Raw genomic sequence first — 23,589 nt, 5'->3', positions numbered from 1 at the left:
TACAGCACCCGCTGCTTGTTGAGAGTAAAAGTGATACGCGCTTTCACGTCTTTTTTTAGCGACTTTTTTTTTTTAGAAAAAAAGTCGTTAAGGGGTCTGAAAACTCGCTAAATATAGCGACAAAGTCGCTAAGTTGGCAAAACTGAGCGCAGGCTTGCCGCTGGTAAAACCAAACAGAGCTCCCTGAAAGGCACAGCCAATCACATTGGCCATATTTGTCACATGAGGTAGGACTCCAGTAGAGGACGTAATTTAACTCTTTCTGCACCGCTGGGTGAATGAGACGTTGACAGATCGGGGTTTTTTTTTCTTTCTATCGGGTTTGATTTTCTTTACTCGAATAGATCAAATTATTGGTGGGGACAATTCAATAATCGCTGAATATTGGTGGGGACATGTCCCTTCCGTCCATGCCAAATCTACGCCCTTGCATCACAAACACACAAAGATAAACTTGATTAAATAAAAACCTAAAATACAGAAGAAACCATTTCCACACTCTTTACCCTTAAGATAAGTTTACTTTTTTTTTTACAAACACTATAAACTAGTTCACGTACAGCGTGCGCGTGCGTCTGCCTCAGCCTGTGCCGCATTAAAAACACCTGCTCACCTTCTCAGCCTCTCGGAGTTGTAAACCACGAGTTGCCAGTCCGGTCTTCAGTTCATTGATGTCAACCCTGCCATCTTTATTCAAGTCCAGTTGCTCGAACAGCTCCGCATACCTCTTTTCTCTTTCTGGGTCCAGAGCTGCTCCGCTCTTTCCGTTCTCTGCATTTTCTCCGCGGCGTGAAGGGGCGCTGGAGCACTCCTCGTCTTCGCCCATATGAAATGGAGAAAACCGGGTTTTGGTGCTGATCGACAGATTGTTTCACAGCCAAGCATCAGAAACTAAGCAACCGCGCGTGTTTTTGCAGAGGAACTGGTACCATTGTCTTACATAGTAACGGATGAATGGAGAAGAACGGAGTCTGCAGAGACTAACGTTCCTTCCAGATGGATGGATGCGGTTTGGACGAGCTTGATTAATCCCCGTGTCAGTTACATAGCCAGTCCTCCCCAGCACGCGCTAATCCATAAAGTCATTCAGCTGAATTTAAGTTTCCGTCATAGTAGAAGGTCGTAAATGAGTCGCTCATTCTACCGCAGTGTAGGCTTTTAGAAACACATCTGTGTGCGCGCCAGGAGCTTAACATCACCTCCTACTTGCACTTAAAAAATGGTACGAAAACCTCAAACCCACTTGAAGGGAGAGTGAGTAAAACGCAGTCTACCTCCGCAAATTCATCGTCCCCTGGGACTGACGGCACGCGCTCCTACTGCCTCAGCGTACGCGCGCGCTTACAGCAGTGCACGAGAGAAGATCACCGAGTTCACGCGATTGTATTAGGTTTGCGATATTTTACAGGGAGCCAAATCAAATCAACAGCCAGCCTTCTTACAGTCTGGCGCGCTTCCATGTTTTACTGGGTGGTACAGAGGACCACGCTGTAACTGTGGGAAGCCTCCTCTGTACACATGTATATACGGGAAGGATATATACAGGAGAGCCGCACTAAAGCACAAAATATAGTCTGGTTTTGACAGCTGTTTAGCACTACCAATCAGCACAATAAAACATGATTATAATATTCAACACATCCTTTAAGTTTTAGGGAACACTGGGGATGGTTGTAAAAAGGGAGATGGCAGAAAAAGCATCACTTTCACTAAGAAGGAATTACATAAGAATCATGTAATCAGCTCAGTGTTTATTACAGGTTTATTCCAGACTATGCATGTGACAATGTGTGAAGAAGCATTCAAAATCTCTAACTTTCATCTAGGATAGTTTAAAAAAAAAATTACGTGTTTTACTAAGTACTGATCATTAAGAGGTTTGTATTCAAGGAAAATGAGTGGTAGCGAATGAGCTTTTATTGCCTGCGACATGCAGTTACTAGCATTGTAACCCTCTACTGCAAAAAAACATCACGGAGGATCCCCTGCCCATCCTCACATAGCAACAAATTGATTATACATACTAACACAAGGATTGTTGTGGTAACAAAGTGGCACTACTGAAGTAGAACCATTTTGATTTTTTTTTTCAAACCAAGAATAAATTCTTATTTATTTACAGGTCCACTCTCCATGGTTTGAAAACTGCTCAGCCTGATCTACACTGTGGACTCCATTGTAATAAACTGGTGTACAGCTCAGTGTAAGTGGTGTTGAATGTTCACACACTACAGTCCCTGTCACTTTGGTGCTGGTCAACCACATCTGTTTCCCAGGTGGATGGTAGCAGAGCTCATGCATATGCTGGCACTTATTGACTCATTTCTGATTTGCATTTCTGCTCTCTTTCTGACTTTCACTGACAGCAGCACTGTCAGGAAACAATAGGTTGAGCAGAGATTGTAAGGTTGGCACAGTGGAATGAAGCAGGTGCCCCATAAAGAATTGACCTGGGCTGAAGTATCCCAACAAGGCAATAGATCTGTGGCCTTTTTGTGGAGGTTTTTTCTGTACCTGCTCATTTATGAGAAGAGAAGAGAAGAGAAGAGAAGAGAAGAGAAGAGAAGAGAAGAGAAGAGAAGAGAAGAGAAGAGAAGAGAACCTTTATTAGTCCCACACGTGGGAGATTTGTTTTGTCACAGCAGAAAGTGGACAGTGCAAAGTTATATAGCAAAAACTGGAGAACACTGGAATACAATAAGAATAATATACTGTACACAGCTGTACAGAATAGAATCGAAAAAATAAAATAAAATACTATATACAATAGAATAAAATATACAATAGGATAAAAATAGAATTCAAATGCTATATACAACTGAGTAAAAATACAACTTTGTCAGAAAAAGAGTATTGCACTTAGTCTTATTCCACATGTGTGGATGTGTGTGTTTGATCAGCTGCAAAAGTCTTTGTTGTGGAGTCTGACAGCAGTTGGGAGGAAAGACCTGCTCCGTCCCACACCGTGGGTGCTGCAGCCTGCCACTGAAGGAGCTGCTCAGTGCTGTCAGAGTCTCCTGCATGGGCTGGGAGATGTTGTCCAACAGGGATGACAGCTTAGCCACCATTCTCCTGTCACTCACCACCTCCACTGGGTCCAGAGGGCATCCTAGAACACAGCTGGCCCTGCGGATCAGCCTGCTCAGTCTCTTCCTGTCCCCCGCAGGGATGCTGCCGCCCCAGCAGACCACACCGTAAAAGATGGCTGAGGCCACCACAGAGTCATAGAAGGTCTTCAGGATTGGGCCCTTCACTCCAAAAGATCTGAGTATCCACAGCAGGTACAGCCTGCTCTGCCCTTTCCTGTAGAGGGCATCTGAATTATGAGTCCAGTCCAGTTTATTGTTTAGATGAACACCAAGGTACCTGTAGCTTGTGTTTAGCCTCTTCATTAAAAGGAATGTTTGCATGATGAGGGCAAATTCTATGGCAAAAAAGAGCTTCAGCACATTAAGGTGTATGCTTTTTGGAAAGAAATAGATTTTACTAACAGTAGTACAGTTGGTTTCAATAATGGCAAAATTATTCGACCTGAAGAAGTACAACTTGTTATAGAGAGGATGCCTCTAAAAAGCATGTGGTTTAGACCACTCACTGGGAAGATATCTAGTAGTGTCTGAACAAGATGGAATATTGTCTCCTGCTCTATTCAGTCTGTATCTTAATGATCTTTCTGTCAAGTTAAATGCATGTAAGACTGGGTCTATTGTGGGTAACGTTATTGTTATTAATGTATGCTGATGATTTGGTCATTTTGTCTCCCTACAGTGCTGGTTTGCAGCACTTACTTAGAGTTTGTGTTAGGTATGGTGCCCAGTATTGCTTTTAACCCTAAAAAGAGTGTTATTGTGATTGCTCCAACTAAGGAGGATCACAAGCTAAATATTCCATCTTTTTATTTAACCGACCAAGTATTGAATGTGGGGAGCAAAGTGAAATACTTGGGTCATATCTTAAGAAATGATCTTTATGTTGATGATGATGTGAAACGGCAGTGCTGTAAGCGGTACATGCAAGCTAATATATTGGCACCTTCACAACATCTGCTTTCTGGTCATTCGCCCTGACAAGGACTTCAAGGACATGAAGTGCACGATGTGTGCTTCAGTCGAAGAGAACTGTCCTCTCTGAGATGTTCGCTCTGACTGTCCAGACAGGAAGTCCATTCTTTGCTCCACCTTTGCAGTAGAACTTCACTGAACTATGCAGTTCAGTCTTGTTAGTAGGTCAGGCATTTCTCTGGTTGCTGCTGTCTTGAATGGATATGGCTTAACTCCAGTTTCTGGGAAAATGTTACAGAGGAATTTAACTTCCTTTGATGATATCTTACATTTTTCTATGCTTGGGAATACTGTATGCAGGTGAGAATCATGTTCTTTCTGTGAGAACCCCCAGATCAACACATTATCAATGTAATAATACTAATGGATTGCATTTATATAGCACTTTTCAAGACCCTGAAAGCGCTTTACAATTCCACTATTCATTCACTCTCACATTCACACACTGGTGGAGGCAAGCTACAGTTGTAGCCACAGCTGCCCTGGGGCAGACTGACCCAGAGGCAAGGCTGCCATATCATGCCATCGGCCCCTCTGGCTATCACCAGTAGGTGGTAGGTGAAGTGTCTTGTCCAAGGACATAACAACCTAGACTGTCTGAGCCAGGGTTCGAACCAGCAACTTTCCGATTACAAGACGAACTGCCAACACTTGAGCAACGATTGCCCCATCTAGACCTTCAACAACAACTATCCTTTTATGGAAATGTGATGGAAAGTTGAAAGGTGATGAATTATCCTGAATGTCAGCCTATAAAAATGATGGTGGCAAAATGGTTGTTAGTTTAACAGACTCTTCTGCTAAATGGACTGATTCTTATAAAGCGCTTAATACAACATGCCACATTCACCCATTCACACAAGTACTTTCTTGTATGCTTTAAGTGCTTTCTAGCTAACATTCACACACATTCGTACTCCAATGTAGCTTTGTGGCATGTAGACTGGGGGAGCCAGGGATCAGTAGATCTATAGATGACATGTTCTACCTCTCGAGCCACCCTTGTGTCATAACCTTAGTTTAAGTTGGACTCAAGCACAGGGCTCTGAAGAAAAGTTCAAAGTTTTATTTACAATGCAGATTAATGCAGATGCTTAAGACAAAAGACTGTTTAATAAAAGGACTGATTCTTGTGTCACACTTCTCTACTCAATCTACCCATTCATATAAGCTCTTTTTTCTATGCCCAAGTGCTCTCATATAACATTCATACTCAAACAGATGTCTTATTATGATGCCAAAGAATGTGCAGTCATGTTCTTCTTGCACCTCATGCACAGCGTTTAAGTAATGATGCTACTCCTCACATGAAAATGAGCCAGTTGAGGTGTTTTGTCTAACCAGAAGGAGACTTGAGGTAGAGTAAGGATACAATTGAGAGGCTGGATTCCTCAACTAGGCATTTGCTGGGAAAAAATAGGTCTGAGGATCTCTGCTTTGCCTCTCCCTCTTCAGTGTGTACTATAGAAGTGAGATTAATTATTGAAGCAGCATTTAGTCATGATAAAGAGCAGATTAATCAAAAATAGGGCTGTTTAGTAATTGACTCAATGAAAGAGTTGCTTCTTTAAAACAATTACTCAAGAGACAAGTCCAGTGTCTTAGAGCGAGCTAAAATATACCAGCATTTCATAGTGGATAATGGGCAAATAATCCCCTTTACTAATTATTGAAACTGTAGTATATAAACTTAAGATTTTGCTGTTTATGCTTTTGAAATAATAATAATTAAGTGACATTGCTGTACAGTTATGAACACTTGAACCTCTGTGTGTTGTAAAGCATAACTAATGCTTTACAACACACAGCATAATTAATAATCATAATATAGCTAAAATCCATCACTGGTGGTGAAGTTGTGTCAGCAGGCCTATAGATGACTTGTGAATGAACAATTAATCGCTTATTGGCTATTAATAGGGTGCGGATTTTGAGCAGTGACGTACAGCAGAAGATAGTGAAGTGCACTGATCAGCATCCACAGGATTAGACACAGAGAGGGAGAGATTAAAATGGTCAGTGTCACTTTCTCTTTGTGATGGACTGTAGCCGTCATGAGCAGATACGATTTGTAATTTCCACCTGTACAGGCACTTTTTTGTCCATCTGTGCTTTAATAGCTTCAGACTCAACAATTCAGAGCAACTCACAAAATAAATGATTGAATAAACAGCCGATCATGTGGTAGAAACTCAGTGCATTTAGGCGCGTAGACATGACTGATACAACCTGCTGAAATTTAATACAAGCATCAGAATGGGAAAGAGAGTTTTTTTTAAGTGACTTTTGAATGGTTGCATAGTTTTTGCCACAAAGTTACCAAATCTTCTGTGTCGATGCCAAACCAATACTTATTGTGCTACTGAAAATGCTGGTAAAGTGCTGGTGCTATATCAGCATCTATTAACATAGATGTCTATTATGTGATCAGTCTGCTCCAAGCATGCCATGTTTAACTGACCTGAAAAGGGCCCATACCTAATTGGGGAAATTTTAAGCCAGTGTTCTACAAAACCAAGTTGCACAATTACACCATTATTTGGAGTAAGCCTAGTACATGGGTCCAAAGGGTCAAAGTGTGGAGAAGAAGCAGAGAACACTATTTTGACTGCTGCACTGATAGAGTAACAGCTTTTGATGGAGGCATTGTCATATGTCCAGGGGCATCTTCCTCACTGGAAAAATAAGGCTATAGTGCTGCCACTGTGGGCCTCAGACTGGATGAGCCTGGACCCCTGCTCTCGGTGGATTTTGGAGAACAGGGGTGTCCATGGGGGCCAGCGGGGGGAGCTGGCTCCAGGTACTTTCCAACTGTCCCAATCATTTCCCCTCCATCCTTAATTGCTTCCCTCTTCCTGCTTCATCATGCCACCACACATGCAGGACCTTGAGGTAAAGGTGCATCACTGAGTTGCAGGGGAGGTATTCCTCCTCTGTCCCTTCCTGGCCACCGATGCCTCAGTTTTATTCCTTAACAGGCACTACTACATTACTTACACTCTCATCACATACACAAATAGGGCCTTGGGGTGGGTACACTGAATGGCACCCTGAGGACAGTCTGTTTAATCAGCCTCCCCTCTGGTGCAAGTGCCCACTTCTCAATTTTAAATCGCATGTGTGTTTCTTGGAACAAAAGCTGTAATGGTCCACTTGGGAAAATTAATCTGTTGGGCATTTTGTTTGGTCTTCAGACAATAATTCTGATTGCTACACTGCCAAACAGGACAAGCAAAAAAGAAGGAAAAACAAGGCTTGTGATTATTGGAAGCAATCTCAATACAGAGAGATATGGATACGATACAAGTGGCAATCCCATATCTCGATAGTCTGGGCCCAAATTCTGTACTCCAAGATGGCAAGACTTGCCCCCACACAGACTACCTCCAAAATTTGGGAATGAAGAGGATGGAATGGCATGCCTGCCTCAGCCCCACCGAACACTCATAGGATAAGCTTGGATGTGCCAAGCTACCTGGTATTTTCATGCAATAACACAACATCTGAATATTTGTTTTGACTGTTAAAATGATAAACAGATTGATTTTCCAGTTTTATCATGCATATAATGGAATTTCAGCCAAATGAGGATTGATAACACCAACATACATAATTTACATTTCTTTTTTTAATGCTTTTTAAATTATGCAGTTGACCAGTTTCGCATAAAACAAAGTGAAAGGTTACATGAAATTCACATTTTAAACTCATCAACAGGGTAATGTCACAACAACCCTGCAAAGGCAAAGGCCTCTTCCTCCCTTAGAAAGTAGATTTTACAATAAATGTTAACTGAAATCTTGTTGCCTTGTATGTAATAATTAATTTCCCTAATGCATTTCTGCATGGACCTGTGAAAAGAAATATATCTAAAGAGAGATAACTGAAGAAAATGTTCACATTTGCATTTTATTTATAAAGAAGTAGAAATGGATGATTTCCCAACATTAGTATTATTATTTATTTTAATATAACATGTTTATACCAACAAATATCAGCTTAGCCAAAGACTGAATTGTGTAAGGAAAACTAATAAAAAAACAAACAAACAAAGCATCTACAATCAAGACAGCATGTTGTGCTCGCCTTGAGTGCATTGTTGCATTGTTAGCTGCAGCGACAACTGCTGGATTTAAATAATGATTGCAGCCAGCGTTTATAAAGAGTGTGGAGAAGGACTGAACTTTGCTCAATCATTCTGATATCTAGACACCAAATGAGTGATGAATGGTCCTGTTTACATAACCAGCTGATGGTAAAGTGCTAACTGAATGAAAGATAACTCTGTATTCCAATTAATTTAATTATAACAAAATGATATAATAGACTATAGTCTGTCAAATGCAGAATTTACAAAAATACTTTTTACAAGGATGCATAAGTTGAGAACAGGAAATCAAAGTTAATGTTTTGTTTAGTTTTGCTTTAGGATATATACGCGCTTATAACAGTCGGAGTGTATGTGAGGGGTGGAGGCAGTGTTAAATGATCCCAGACTGGAGAAAATGTCCTTTTCCTCTGCGGTTCCGGTGATGATGACCCTAAAACGTAAAGTCACAAACAGCACCAAAGATAGTCTCCTCCTCTTCTACTCTCAGCACGAATTTGCTCTTAAACACAGTTTCATACCTCATCACTGTACAACCAATGACTTTATAAAAATCGTTGTGTACGAAACGACAGCTGTCACGTGATTTTTTCTTATAGCAATACACATGCTGATACGGGGCTTCACTAGTTGTGCTTTGATACACCCACTGAGAGTCCTTTATCGTTTGACCCATCACAAATGAAAGTCAAAGTGCTACAGCTGCCTGACCACTCTTTATCAACTGTCTCTCAGTCAAATGTGCTGAAAAGAAGCATCATATGGCATATTTTTTTTTACTTAAGTAATGATACATATGCTGCATATTTATATTGTGCACATATGTGAAACCCAAGGGTTAAGGTGGGCTGGAAAGATCTGGAACAGCATTCAGTACTAATTTCAAACAACAATTACATAAACTGTTCCTACACAGTAAACATTTAAATCAGATATTGAATCTATAAATCACGTTTTCTTGCTTGTTTTTCTGAAGCTTCTTGGAAAACAAGCTGGCACATACAAATGTTGTGTTATTTACAACCAGGCATTTTAGTGCAACATAAACTGGTTCGTTTGCAAAACTTTGATAAAGCTTGGAGTGAGCCATAATGATGGACTGGCTAAATCTAGAGGTTAGTAGACATTTTTTCATCTTAATGATAATGGTTAGATTGACTCACTAATTTCCACCTTTTATAGCAGCTTTATAGAAGGGGTTGGAAAATCAGCTATTTAACCCACATAATATATTTGATCCTTGTTAGTATGGGGTCAGAACGATGCCACCTTGAAATGAAACCAAAAAAAATATTGAAACTGAAAAAAAAAATTGTAACTGAAATAAATGTACTGAAAAATCTTGTATTGAAACTGAAAAAAATTGATAGTGAAAAGCAATTAATTGAAACTGTAATTTTTTTGTTTTCGCTTACAACTTTTTTTCCAGTTTCAATCTATCTTTTTTTCAGCTTCAATCCATTTTTCAGCTTCCATCCATTTTTTCAATTTCAATCCATTTTTCAGTTTAATTAACTTGTAACATCCATTACAAAGTTGTTCAGTTAAGGTAGTTAGCTAATTGTCTGCTGGATGCAAATTATATGCAAATTACCGTAAAGACTCAGCAGAAACCCGCCTTTAGTCCCCTCCCCCACTGGCCAAAACAGCGACACATGATTAAAACAGTCATTGATTAAACTGAAAAACAGATAGAAAAAAGCAAAAAAAAACAATTGTGAAAGTAAAAAGGGAAAATAACTGCAAATGTAAAACAACAGAAGTAAAACACAAATTTGTGTTCATTAAATGTCAGCCTTTCCTTTTTCAGTTTAATTTTTCTTCAATCTCAATATTTTTCTATACCAATGTTTTCTTTTCAGTTTCCTTGCTCTTAATTAATTGGTTACCGTTGCAGTTCCCACCTCCCACCAGTAGTTGGAGATCCAACCCAGTCCGGCTTGGCTGCTGAACTGTCCGCCAGACATTTATGTCTTCATGCTACAATCCCACCCCCTCAAAGACACCAATTCTTAAGTGAGACAAACATAAGATGCCTTTGCCCGTGCAAGTGTTTAACTTTCAGGTGAGTTTAAAATGCTGTTTAAAATGTTTGTTTGTTTTTTTGTAGCAAAGACTGCTGGAAACTCTGCCACCTTAGCTAGCGTTTAGCAGGCTAGCTTTGAATTTGTAGTTACGGTTGTCGTGGTTAAAAATCACAATTACAGACCACTTACGCAGTAGTTGTTTATTGTGTTTAATAGGCATGTACTAGGCACCATAAGTGTGTAAAACACAATCCACTTATCTCTTTTACATGTTAAAAGACTTACAGCGAAGGAACAGCTAATGTGTAAGACATCTAGAGGTAATTTCTGATTAGTGCAATGCCATATGCCGAAATGAGGAGTGGCCCTTAAAATGTCACGAAGCATCTTAAAATGCACATTCCCTGAAGCCCTTCTACGTAAAACTGATATGAAGCTTTATGAAGTGGAGCAGAACTCAAGGATTACAGTTGACTGAAGGCCTCGGTTAGCTAACAACATTTACAGCGCTGGTGTTAACGCACCTAAATGATAAAACGACGCGTGACTCTCGCGGTTGGCTTTTAAAGTGAGCCACAGACATGGCAAGTTTCAGTCTTTGTATAACACAGCATTTGGAGTACACTAAAGAACCAGTTGTGTTTATGGTCGTAGCCTTAAGCTAACGGAAGTATACCTAATATCCTGTTGTTGGCAGCTTGTCATGCTCGTTCGCTCCGGATAGCAGTTACTAGCACCATAAGTAGACAACACAATTATTACATATGTAAGAAGTATCCGTTGTCAAGAATAGCTTAATTTCAACGTCAATAAACTCCAGTATATACCATCTTTCAGTGTATCACTTTGCTAGCGCCAAGCTAATGTTAAATGCCTGTTGTTTACATCAGGAACCCGTCCATCCTAAGCATGATATTTGTGTCTCGTTCTCTGCCAGGCCCATGTAAGCTTGTTTATGGCAATGGAAAAAACCACAAAACCACAACACAAATCATTTGCTATTCATAACTCATAATGTTGAACTGGGTATTTCAAAATCTTCAGTTAATAAGTCAGGATTTCTAGAAAATGGCACAATTGTAAGAAAATAGCTTAAAATTTCAATTTGAGTATCTCAAATTTTTCAGTCACTAAGTTGAGGTTTAGAGTTAGCTCTGTCAATCAGGAAGCTATATGAAGGTACATTATTTCTTTGCTTACCGGAAAGAGAATGCATCAGCTGTCCAACAGCTGGACATGAATACATTGTTTCAATAGCTTTTATGCAGTTATCTTTGTGAGCTGAAGCTCAATAATAAAAACCTTTTATTGAGCCATAGCCAAACCACTGATGTGCAATGACGTGCTGTAATGTTGTAATGCTCAAAGCTTGTAAAATCAAGTTAAGCTCAGCAAGGGTTTGAGCTGTCACTTGAGAAAGCGTCATGCCAAAAACAAAAGAAAACAGTTTACATTTGAGAAAAATAGTTGTTGGTGCTCTCGAAGCAGGAGATGGATATACAACATCATCAGTGTTTTCGAGTGTTAAAAAGTGAGAAATACCATCAAGTAATTCAAAGTTGGCTACAAAGTTCAGAACAAGAATAGTGAGGTAGGAAGCCAAAGATTTAAAAGACTCTGGAAAGAAAATGATTGTCTAACAATACCAGTGAATGATTTAGCCAAGTCCGGAATTGTAGTCTCAAAGAAGACAATCAGTAGAACACTCCAAAGAAATGAACTTTAAGGTTGCAGACCAAGAAAAATGTCACTTCTACAGACGAAACATCTTCAAGCCAGATTGAATTTTGCTCAACAAAAACTATGCATACTGGAAGCTAGGGGTTGTTGGGATACTAGGATTTTATACTTGATGTTGATACGCAGGAAATTACTTGATCCTCAGTACCATTTTGGTTGCCACAGGGGAGATTTTGACCCCACCCTGCAACAACAAAATTAATCGCAAACAAGTCAAAATCTTGACTTGTTAAATCTCAACTAATTTTCTCTGACTGGCCTGCACAAATTTTTGACTTTAATATCACTGAAAATCTGCTGGAGGCACTTAAGAGAATTGCCATTGAACAATGGTCTGGGATTGCTTGGGAGGTGTGTTGAAAACAAATCACTGCAGGCTGTTATCCAGCAAAAAGGATTCACATTTAGCTGTTAAGATCAGAGAGTTGTAAAGTTTGGCCCTACTGTTTTCATATTTCATCATATTTCTGTGTGCAAAGTCAAATACTCTAAGCAGCCAAAGTAAAACTAAGATGTTTGGAAATGTTGACAACAGCACTTCAGGTTATTTAAAAAAAAGAAGAAGAAAGAAACTCATAGGGAGACTAATAATTGTCCTGTTCTGTAATATAATTTGACAAGCATAAAATTGTAGTTTTGCAAAAACGGTGTGTTTCCCAAAGAGTTACTAGCCAAAATTTGGCTTATTTTGGAATGCTGCTTGGACAACAGATGTGTCTGGCATAAAAACTACCTACAGGAGATGAACATTGTGTGAAAGTCATGTCCTCAAGAAATGGGAATAAATCCAGTAAAGACCTGATACAGGATTTGAGAGATACAGAGATGCTGCATTTCAGTGTGTGGTATTTGATTCGACCAAAGTTGTTATAATTATGAATGCAGAAGGTCAGATTTTCAACCATGCAAGACCTTTTTAGAAAACATAAGATTGGCGAAAAATGTAGCTGTAACTGAAAAATGTACACTTACAAACTGGACTGGTCATACAACATGCAACACCTGTATAAAAAAGGCCAAAGCAGACTGTATTTCCACAGGAGGCTTTCCTCGGTTGTTGCCGGTGTACTCTTCTATATTGTGGTGTGCTGGGGGAGCAGCACAGCAAAGACGGACTCATCCAGGCTGGACAAACTAATAAGGAAGGCTGGCTCTGTGGTCGGCATGAAGCTGGACACTCTGGTGACAGTGGCAGAGAAGAGGACACTAAAAACACTGCTAGACATTATGGACAGTGTTGGGCATCTTCTGCATGGTCATAAATAACCAAAGGAGTCTGCTCAGCGTCAGCTAGCTTCTCCCCATGTCTAGGACTTAAAAACTCCTTTTTCCCACACGCCATCAAACTGTTTAACTCCTCGTTGGGGGCAGGAAAACAGGAGGACAAAGGAGGGCGGGGACAAATAAGCAGTAGTGTTTGCACAAATAAACACTAAATAACAACTAATCACTGTTCAATAGACTGACAATAGTCGAAATACTGTGCAATAGGCGTTTTGGCTGCTACATTGCTTATGTTTATATATATTTTATTCATTCTTATGTTTATATTCTTTTTTCCCTTTAATTTTTATTCTAATTTTTTTTACTATTCAAATTTCTTTCAGTTTAATAATCCGAGTGATTAATAAAGTTCTATTTATCTATCTTACTGCCAATGCAGTAAAATCATACCTTAGTCCAGTGATCTACCTTGGCACTTGTGCAGGTGAAGCCAAAGGGAAGATGTGCTTCATCATATTTTCTAATCTTTGGCTTAGAATGAAGTTGGTTTGGAAACATATTCAGCGATGCTTCATCTCCTGCTTTGCGTTTGTGTGGGCGCCCCGTGCTAGCAGTGTCCAAGCGGTTTTTGGTTTCTTTCCCCCTTTCATACTGCGCCGCGCCCCCCCCCCCCCCCTGCAATGGCGGGCCCCGCACTTTGGGAAGCTCCGCCTTAGTCATTCCACTGTGTTTTCCTGTCATGTAGGGGTTGTCCTCTCCAAAGCTCAACATTATTAAAGTGTGGTATCATCTTGACAGAGAATGGAACAAAAGACTGCTGCCATCCAAGAAAAGCTTATGTTTGCATATGTTTCAATAAATCACTGCGCCTGTTTTGCATTTTCAACATAAAGGCATAAAAGCATTAAGGAATAGGGCGGGGGCTGTGCCCACTTATTCTACTGAACATATTGCGTATCCATTATAGGACATTGTTTCCTGTACAGTTACTCCGACATAGTAAACTACCAGTACGAGTTTAAGCACCAGTGAACTACTGATGAAAAGCCCTTTGAAGAGAGGGCTTCCTGATGTAAATTACGCATTATCTAGTCCCAAGATCAGGTCTGTTGTTGAATCTAACAAAACTATGTATGTGATCTATTTCTAAGGGGTCTGTGGAGCCCATGCAGATTGATGCAGATCCCCAGGAGGACCAGCAGAATGCTCCAGACACCAACTATATTGTGGAGAACCCCACACTGGTATTGTCTCACAAACTGTTACATATATCCAAATATCTCTTATTTTATTTGTAATGTTTAATGTGACGCAGATTCCTGCTGCTAATTGATTCTTGTTTCTGTTAACTGTTCTGGGTGTGAATGAACAAAAGTTAGCTAAAATCCTTGTACATGCGGAGCTATATCATCCACTGATGAAAGTGTTACCTGACTGTTTAATCGAAGCAGTTCTGACATGTTTTTGAACAGATGTTTCACTCCTTGTCTGTGCAGGATCTGGAGCAGTATGCGACCAGTTATAGTGGATTAATGCGCATTGAGAGACTGCAGTTCATTGCTGAGCACTGCCCTCAGCTCCGAGTGGAGGCCCTGAAGATGGCGCTCACCTTTGTTCAGAGGACCTTCAATGTTGACACTTACGAAGAGATTCACCGCAAACTCACAGAGGCCACACGGTATTCTTTCTAGTCCTCTCCCAGCAATTGGGTGCTTCCTTTTGGACAGAGCTGCTTTTTTTTTTTTAACAAGACATTCCCAATTCCTTAAATCCTTAAATCCTGCGTTGTAGCAAAGAACAGCATGATTCAAACAGTACAAACAAAAACTTAGGTGTTGTATATCACATGTGCTTCATTATGGATAAGCAAAACCGCATTGCTGCATTTAAAATTAGGCTTGGAAAGTCTTAACTCCCAGCCTCCAAATTGTTCAATTTCTAGATTTGTAAATATTTCTGTGTGATTTTTTTTTTCTTTCTTTCTCCTGGGCTCCACCTATAGGGAAGTGCAGGGTGTGCCAGACACAGTTCCTGAAGGAGGGGTTGTTCCCCCTCCCCTGGACTCAGCTTGGGCTGAATCGACCAGAAAAAAGGCTCTGCTTAAACTGGAGAAACTAGATACGGATCTTAAGAACTACAAGGGCAACTCCATCAAAGAGAGCATCAGGTGTGGTTGCAAAAGCATTACTGTTAATCTAAAGTTTAAGCTTAAGACCAACTGAACATTGAATAAGATCAGTAATCCAGCTAAGAAGCAGAAGGAGAGGTGCTGTCTCAGTCTTTTTTGCTGGAACAATAATAAATATATACAAAACTAGTGAGGGTCAAAGTTTTTTGATGAGCAGATTGGTCATTTTCAGATAACATTGTTTTTGTGGATGTCTGCCGTCTCCTCACCTTCCATCCCTTCTCCCCAGGAGAGGCCATGATGACCTGGGGGACCATTATCTGGACTGTGGTGACCTCAGTAATGCTCTGAAGTGCTACTCTCGAGCCAGAGACTACTGCACCAGTGCTAAGCATGTCATTAACATGTGTCTGAATGTCATCAAGGTACAGCAGGAAGGAAGCACAGTGCTCTGCTGCTGCAGTCACTGTTTCCATTGACACAATTGTCCAGGGATTATTAGCCTTATCACAATTCTTATTACAATTGAGAGATGAAGTTTATATTGAACTTAGAAACCTGGTTCTGGCAAAACTCTGCACATCAGAAAAGTATATGAGTATTTGCCCAAGATGTTTCACTTTACTGAAATCTGTGTGCACGTCAGCACTTCCAGACTTTCTCCCAGCTATAGTACCCAGTACACAGACCTATACGTACTGGGAACTATATAACTTAGACTGAATTGTGCCAAGACACTTTCAGTGTCACTGTAGTTTTCTACAGATAGCACTTCAGCCAATTAACAGAATTCGAAAACCTGGAAAAGTTGTTACACACAACAGAATCTTTTGGGTTATTTTTGCTTGTTTGTTTGTTTTTTACAGACATTGAGTTGTCTGATTAAGCACGTGAGTAAACAAAGTCTTTGTGACTTAAATTGTGCGTTCACAGGTTAGTGTTTACCTCCAGAACTGGTCGCACGTGCTGAGCTACGTCAATAAGGCAGAGTCCACACCAGAAATTGCAGAGGTGAGCACAGTTTACATACTTCAGCATCTCTTTTATTTTATATATTGTGTCCAGCCTTTTATGAAGAGTAATAAAATATTTATAGTAAATTTCTTCTTTTTGCTCTCCTCCCCCCCTAAAAGCAAAGAGGAGAGCGAGATAGTCAAAATCAAGCTGTCCTCACCAAATTAAAGTGTGCTGCAGGTGAGTGTGTGTGTGTGTGTGTGTGTGAGTGATTTTTGAAGAGGTTGCTTTCTGTTAACCAAGATTGGTCTTGTATTTATAAAGTTTGGAAAAATGTGACCTGATTTCCAGTATATTGTTCATCTTGCTTGTTGGTACATCAGGATTGGCCGAGTTGGCCTCTCGAAAATACAAGCCAGCTGCCAAGTGCTTCCTGCAGGCTTCCTTTGACCACTGTGACTGTCCAGAGGTGAGCTCGTACATGAAAACTGAAGATGTAACATGCAACATTGCACTGGGTGTTGCACTAAAGCATTAGCATCTCAGATTTTAAAAAAAGGAATATCACCCACATGTCTTCTATCCTCTTTCATTTGTAACCATGTATTAGTAACTTACATGGTTACATGTACACCTCAACCAGTGTGTTTGGATCCTAAAAATGTAGGACATAATATGAGCATCTATGCATGAGTCTAATTGCTGGGAGAAATATCATTATGTGTATTCCCTGCAGCTACTGTCGCCCAGTAATGTAGCTGTGTATGGGGGCTTGTGTGCTTTGGCCACGTTTGACAGACAGGAGCTTCAGCGCAACGTCATCTCCAGCAGGTAGGCTGGTGTACAAATATTTCTTGGATAGAAATCAGTTCTAGTGATGGACAGCAATCCATGCTAATACTTTGTATCTGTTTTTTTTTCTTCCTAGCTCCTTTAAGTTATTTTTAGAGTTGGAACCTCAAATTCGTGACATTATCTTCAAGTTCTACGAGTCTAAATATGCATCCTGTCTCAAGCTACTGGATGAAATGAAGGTTAGCGCATGAAAGGTTTTTAAACTAACAAAAAACTGGCCATTGTTTGGGTCCTGGGCCACATCTGGTCCTTTAGTTGTCCCTTACTGGCCCTTAAGAGGTCAGTGGGTTAGAATTCAAATGTATAAAGGTATACATCATGCAAGTTCTGGTAGCACAAATTACTGTGCTTAAGGATTGAATTTTGAGTCTCCATTGCAAAACTAAACATTCAGAGAAATACAAGAACTTCACTCACTAGAAATGGAAAGCTGAACCTTTGCTAGCAGGTAGTGTTGTTATGTCTGACACTGAAGCCCTGAGGCCCGTGTAGAGCCGAGGAAGCCTGTGTCATGACCCGTATCTTTCCTCAGAATATCACTTGACCAAAGATAAACGAGGCCCTGTTTGAGCTGATGAAAAGACACGGGAAGTACATTTTTGTATGAACTGGATCTGAGGTGATTCTGAGGATCATAATGAGCTTGGAAGGAGATTGTAAGCACATTATGGAGCCACCAAAAAGGCAAAAAATATCAGCAGTTTGGGAGCATTTTGATATGCTATCGCTCAATAATAACAGATCTTCTCACAGATGGTTAGAGGTGTATGTGTGTATATTATACAGCACTTCATATAGCTATTCTACAACTGACACATCATTACGTTTGCATATCCACTGGTATGTGGTCCACATCTATTATCACAGCAGGGCTGCTGTACATCGAATGACCAGCAGATGTCAGTACTTCCAAATAAGCAGTTGAATGGTGTGATCTGCCTGTAGGCAAATAACTGTCCAGAAAGGTTCAACAGACTGAAAGGGCTTCATCACACTATCACTACAAACACACAACACTAACTCATTCTCTGAATTTATCAAAGTGTGTTTGGAAGAATATGAGAATGGGCCCCTCTCCAAGATAGACTGAGGACAGTGCAGGAAATCTGGAGCTGTGGTTGAAAAACAAAGCAGACCCTAGTTCTGGACGAGAGCTATGATATTTATGCAACTCAGTTACTCAGTTTTGTTAATTAACTTTAAAATGAACTTGGAGCTGAAAATAATTTGAGTTTTGCACTGTATAAAACAACAGGATGTGTTGTGTATATCAGTGCTAAAAATTAACCATGTTGTTGATGAGGAACTGTAGCTCATGAGGTGAAGCAGGTCATCTAAACGTGCTACTAATCCTGTAATCACTGGTTGCTTCTGTCTGCATACCACAGGGGTGTCAAACTCAAATACACAGTGGGCCAAAATTCAAAATGGAACAAAGTCGCGGGCTAACGTTAATATTTATTGAAAAAAAAAATCTTCCTCCAGATATAAGAATGAATCTTTTCTTATGGACTCAAACACGTTTTGCTGAAAAACTGAATATGGAACAAGCAAAGCTTAATACTAAACAATATATATATTAGCTGTATAATACCAGTAGGCCAGCTCTAATAGTAATTTGGTATGGCTTCGCGGGCCAAATGTAATTAGGCTGCGGGCCAAATTTGGCCCGCGGGCCAGAGTTTGACACCTAGGGCATACCAGATATCTTTGAACAGGATAGGGCTGTGCGATATGACCAAAATCGTATATTCCGATATAAAACATCTATCGTCCCGATAACGATATAAATCACAAAAAATTTAATATTTTCTGTAAATTCTGTGAATCTCGGATAGGTGAAGTGTTTCCAGCTGGGCGTCGTACCTGGAGTTGAGTGTTTTAACCGATGCATGAAACTACACATTTTTAGACATAAGTTGTAACGGCCGCCGTTTTCTTTGTGAGTATTTATTACACGGCGTGCTGCGGGGAAAGCCTGTTCTAACGTTTGAGTCTAAGGTTTATTCTTTAGCACCTGACGACTCTTTCTTTTTTCTTTTTTTTTTTTGCTTCTCATCCGTCAATACTCTGCATACTTTCTCACATGATTCAGTTTATTTTGAAAATTCTCAACAGGATCTTGAGCTTTATTGTGAAAGGTTTATGTGGAAAATAAACAAGCAGACACGCGATGCTGTTACCGTCGTTGTTGCTAACGACAACCCATTAAAAACAGGCGCTTGTCCGTCCGTAGTGTGGTTATATTAAATATAAGAGAAAGAGAGAACTTTAAGAAATTAATATAGCCACTACAGTGACCATCAAAACGATGAAAAAAATATTGCCGTAAACAGTTTATTTTGCGACACCACGAAACAAACGATAGCGTAAAATGAAACGATAGACGTTTTTATATCGTCATCCGATATATGTCGTTATATCGAACAGCCCTAGAACAGGATATTAACCCCCAGGTCGCTCTCCGATGCATCTATTGCACGGTGAATGTTAGAAAGCACTTGAGTGGGTGAATGAGGCATGTGTCATAAAGCGCTTTGAGTACTCAGGTAGGGTAGAAAACTGCTAAGAACCAGTCCATTTCAAATAGTTAACTTTATCAGGGTAAGAGCACTGAGTCACAGACATGTAACACATGGTGATGTAGGCCACTACACAGCTATCAGCTGGCTTTGCCTGTTCAAAGTACTAAAGGGTAGGAACCTAAGAACCAAAATTGAGTCTTCTAAAGAGAGAGGTGAGTATATTTCAGAGCTCTGATGCAGAATGGAAGGCTCAGACATTGTACCTGACTTTAATACATTTGTTCAAGACCAAAAAGAAAAGAGAAACATAAATTAATAGTGACCAGAACTGAGTTCAGCTTGTTGATGTGGCCTCCTCACTTTCTAATGTGGCCAGTAGAGAAAATGAACTGCCCACCCCTGAAGTAACACTACATATGCGTCAAAGGAGAGTGTGTGCTCCCACTGTTGCATAATATGAGCGCGCGCACACACACAGAAAGTGCAGTATATGATTGTGCTGTTTCTTGCAGGATAACCTCCTGTTGGACATGTACCTGGCACCACATGTCAAGACACTGTACAGCCAGATCAGAAACAGAGCCCTGATTCAGGTGAGACATACTGCATACACACTGACCGTGCACAGGATAATCAAGTTGCTGCTGATTCTTTGGGGGGGGGACAAAACAGGGTGTATAAATAGTAGCCGTGGCAGGATGAAGCCCCTCCATAAGATAGATCTGCCCCCTGCATTGGTGTAGTGCTGCCACCTTTATCCGATAGTAACACATTACATCCTACCATCACTGGCTTCAAAAAAACAAAGCAAAGACAAGGGAATGTGTATATTTGAGACAACAAATAGTCACATAAAATATTAGGTATTTGAAAGTTTTACTAGTTTCACTTGTCTGTCATAATGACTGTCACTGTTAATGGATTTACGCAGTTTCTGAATATCTAAGTACTGGATGAATCTTAGGGAGAATCTGTTTCATCTGCAGTTATTGTGACTTGATGGTGGCAGTGTTGTCTCACAGTTTGATTGCCTAAATCCAGTCAGCAGTACTGTGCTGTGCGTGTTTGGCTTGTGGTAACACGATGGCACTGCAGCTGCTGACAGGTCTAGTGAAGTGTTGTGATCTGTAAATGAAGATGATAGTGTTGGTTACAAGGAAGCATCTCATATACATGTAATACTGTTTAACATGCACAGGCATTTCTGAGAAAGATGATTGACCAAACTAATGTAATCACTATAAATCTTTGTACTTTGTACTAACTTTTTCAAGTGTCATGTTTTTGAGCACTGATATTTTTCTTGTGTGTGGGTTTTCTGTTTTCTCCTCCTCCCAGTATTTCAGCCCCTACGTGTCAGCAGACATGACCAAGATGGCTCAGGCATTCAACACAACAGTAACAGCTCTGGAGGACGAGCTCACCCAGCTCATACTGGAGGGTCTCATTAATGCACGTATCGACTCCCACAGCAAGGTGAAAACGCTGCACACATCAAACCGTTGCCACAGGTACTTTGTTGTTTGAACCCTGACAAACTGGGACTCTGACCTGCTCGTAGATTCTGTATGCGAGGGATGTCGACCAAAGGAGCACCACATTTGAGAAGTCTCTTCATATGGGCAAAGAGTTCCAGAGACGAGCCAAAGCCATGATTCTCCGTGCTGCTGTGCTGCGCAACCAGATTCACGTCAAGGTAGAGACATTTTCTTCTCTTCACATTGTAGTGAATAACTTTTTTTTTTTTCTTTTTCAGTTGTTCATAATGTTCTTTGTGTTGCGATAGAGGTTATTATCAAGTCTGACTACAGTAAATTTCGTGTGATTTGGTGATGAGCTTCTTTTTAATGGCATATCTAAAATGTATTTGATTGTAAATTAATGAACGGTACAGATTACAGTATTAATATTAACAGAGGGGGTTTCTAAAATTGGATTGGGTGACTCAGGAGGAGAAACCAGTTATCTACTGGCATGATACATAGTGCGGGTAGAGTGCTACTGACTTTAACTAAGGATAGAGGTGGTTGGTGAATGAATACTTAATTCCACTGACACGCCTTCCACAATGGAATCACTGAGGTAGTTAAACAACTCTTTAATGGCAGGGAACCTGGGGCGGATGGGACTTGCTCTGAGTTCGTCAAGGCCCTTGGAGTATCCTTGTAGTGGGTGCTTCAGGAGTACGGGGTATCTGGCTCATTGCCACCAGCCATTCGGTTCCTCGACCACATTTGCAAGAACTTGGTCAACATTGCTGGCAGTAACTAAGACTAGCTCCTGATGGTTGTTGGACTCGGGGTTTTAATATTCTGATAAGATTTTTAAAGTCTTCTTTCTTTTTTGAACCTCACCTGTTATTCAATGTTACAGAGTTTATAGCTATGCTGTTGAACAAGAGTAGTGCCTTACTTGTTTCCTCCTGTTCTCAGTCTCCACCCAGAGAAGGCAGCCAGGGTGAACTCACACCAGCCAACAGTCAGACCAGGATGAGCACCAACATGTGAGGAAGAAGTGAACAGCTGTAGCGCAAAGGGGAAGGTTCACTGTTCTGCAACACACACCACCCCACCCACCGTCTGTGAGCTGAACGCAGAAACGAGATGAAACATAAAGACAGATAAAAACCACTTCTCTTCTTCTGTCAGGTGACAGGGAGCAAACTTTTTGTTTGTCTGACATGGAGATTCAGATGAAAATGTGTTTTGAATGAAAGCTCAGCACTTAGGCTGTAAGTTACTGGTAGGAGATGCACTTTGCCCTGCTTACACTTTGAGACCTCATTAATAGAAAGTTTTAAAATAAAAAAAAACACCTATCCAAACCCATCTAATCTCTGTTTATTTGTGCCCCTTTCTGTTTTTATCAAAGAATTATCCAACCAACAGCTATTTGTTTTCCACCAGTACTGTGCTGGTGAGGACACAGTTGTCCCTTGTCTTTTGGGCTTTTTTTGGGGTGGGTGGGTAAACCTGGTACGTGGGAATATATTTATGTTGGTTTTTACTGCTATTTCAATGACAGTATATGAGCTCTGAAATTCAGCTTGAATTAGCTTGAGACAGTCTGCTGAAACGAAGTGAAAAAATAAAACAAAAATACAACTTTGGTTCCTGTTTTTTCTAATTTGCACACCAGTTTTATCTGAATTTTTTTCAGAATTTAGTCTAAGAACTAATTGCCATATGTCCTTGGGCTTCATTGACAGATGGAGCTGGCGATCGTCTACATAGCAATGAAAATATATGCTATGTTTTCTAATAGTACTGCCTAAGTGAAACCAAATTGGTCCTAGCATAGAACCCTGTGAAGCTCCACAATTAGTTTTGTGTGTGAAGAGGACTCTGTTTACATGAACAAATTATATTCTGTTAGGTATGGTTCAAATGACTGCAGTTCTGTACCTTTAACTCCCATGGCATGCTCTGATCTCTGTAATAAAATAATACTGTCAACAGTATTCAGTGTTGTACTGAGGTCTACAAGGACGAGCACTGTCAGAGGCCACATGAAGATCTTTTGTAACTTTCACTAATGACGTTTCTGTTCTGTGATGAGTTCTGAAACCTGACTGAAACTCTTTGAATAAACCATTCCTCTGCAGATGATCAGTTAGCTGTTTTACCACTTCTCTTTCAAGAATTAGAGATAGAAGGAAGGTTGGAGATTGGCCTACAGTTAGCTAAGACTAAGGTTATAGCCATGGTCTTTTAAGCAATGGTCTAAATAATGCCACCTTAAATACCTGTAGCATGCAGCCCATTAATAAGAAATGGACTCTGCAGTGAAGCCACACCAACCCTGACTTCACAATCCAAGTTAATGTAAACATTAGTGAAAGTTGTAACACAGGTCTGCAAAAAACATTTTTCTGCTGCATGGGATAGTTTTTGTAAATTCTGGGGTTTTTTTTTTTAGAGTGCTGAATTCAAAAAAGATATCCATTTCCCTCCATCACGTACACTTT

General features: G+C 40.3%; 2 protein-coding genes across 3 annotated transcripts in view; one reads left to right on the top strand and one right to left on the bottom strand.

Moving 5' to 3' along the window:
• Positions 1-1,380, bottom strand: part of LOC146575560 (mitochondrial adenyl nucleotide antiporter SLC25A23-like) — a 47,450-nt gene extending 46,070 nt beyond the window's left edge. Inside the window, exon 1 of one of the 2 annotated variants that reach the window (XM_085270289.1) lies at positions 614-1,380. In XM_085270289.1, coding sequence (XP_085126415.1) covers positions 614-826 — 213 coding nt within the window. In that variant the 5' untranslated portion in view covers positions 827-1,380. The remainder of the gene's footprint in view (positions 1-613) is intronic. The other variant, XM_085270290.1, reaches the window with a different exon arrangement.
• Positions 1,381-10,076: 8,696 nt separating this feature from the next.
• Positions 10,077-23,082, top strand: gps1 (G protein pathway suppressor 1). Its single transcript, XM_085270288.1, has 14 exons — positions 10,077-10,234; positions 14,312-14,404; positions 14,657-14,838; positions 15,163-15,327; positions 15,578-15,713; positions 16,222-16,299; positions 16,422-16,482; positions 16,626-16,711; positions 16,979-17,073; positions 17,171-17,276; positions 20,135-20,215; positions 20,961-21,098; positions 21,184-21,318; positions 22,055-23,082. Exons 1-14 carry the CDS (start codon positions 10,202-10,204, stop codon positions 22,127-22,129), a joined length of 1,464 nt encoding a protein of 487 aa, XP_085126414.1. The 5' UTR covers positions 10,077-10,201; the 3' UTR covers positions 22,130-23,082.
• Positions 23,083-23,589: the final 507 nt, after the last annotated feature.

Source organism: Mchenga conophoros, linkage group LG4 (assembly GCF_057382185.1).
Source record: "Mchenga conophoros isolate Kocher_MC1m ecotype Shallow Benthic linkage group LG4, M_conophoros_male_GT1.1, whole genome shotgun sequence".
NCBI lineage: Eukaryota > Metazoa > Chordata > Actinopteri > Cichliformes > Cichlidae > Mchenga > Mchenga conophoros.
This window is presented reverse-complemented; position numbering and strand designations above follow the sequence as displayed.

Bases quoted from the DNA above. Each gene is read 5' to 3' on its own strand.
- gps1 (XM_085270288.1), top strand. From the start codon at position 10,202: ATGCCTTTGCCCGTGCAAGTGTTTAACTTTCAG. The intron at 16,300-16,421 runs GTGAGCACAGTT...CCCCCCTAAAAG, and splicing joins CCACACCAGAAATTGCAGAG to CAAAGAGGAGAGCGAGATAG. The intron at 17,277-20,134 runs GTTAGCGCATGA...TGTTTCTTGCAG, and splicing joins AGCTACTGGATGAAATGAAG to GATAACCTCCTGTTGGACAT.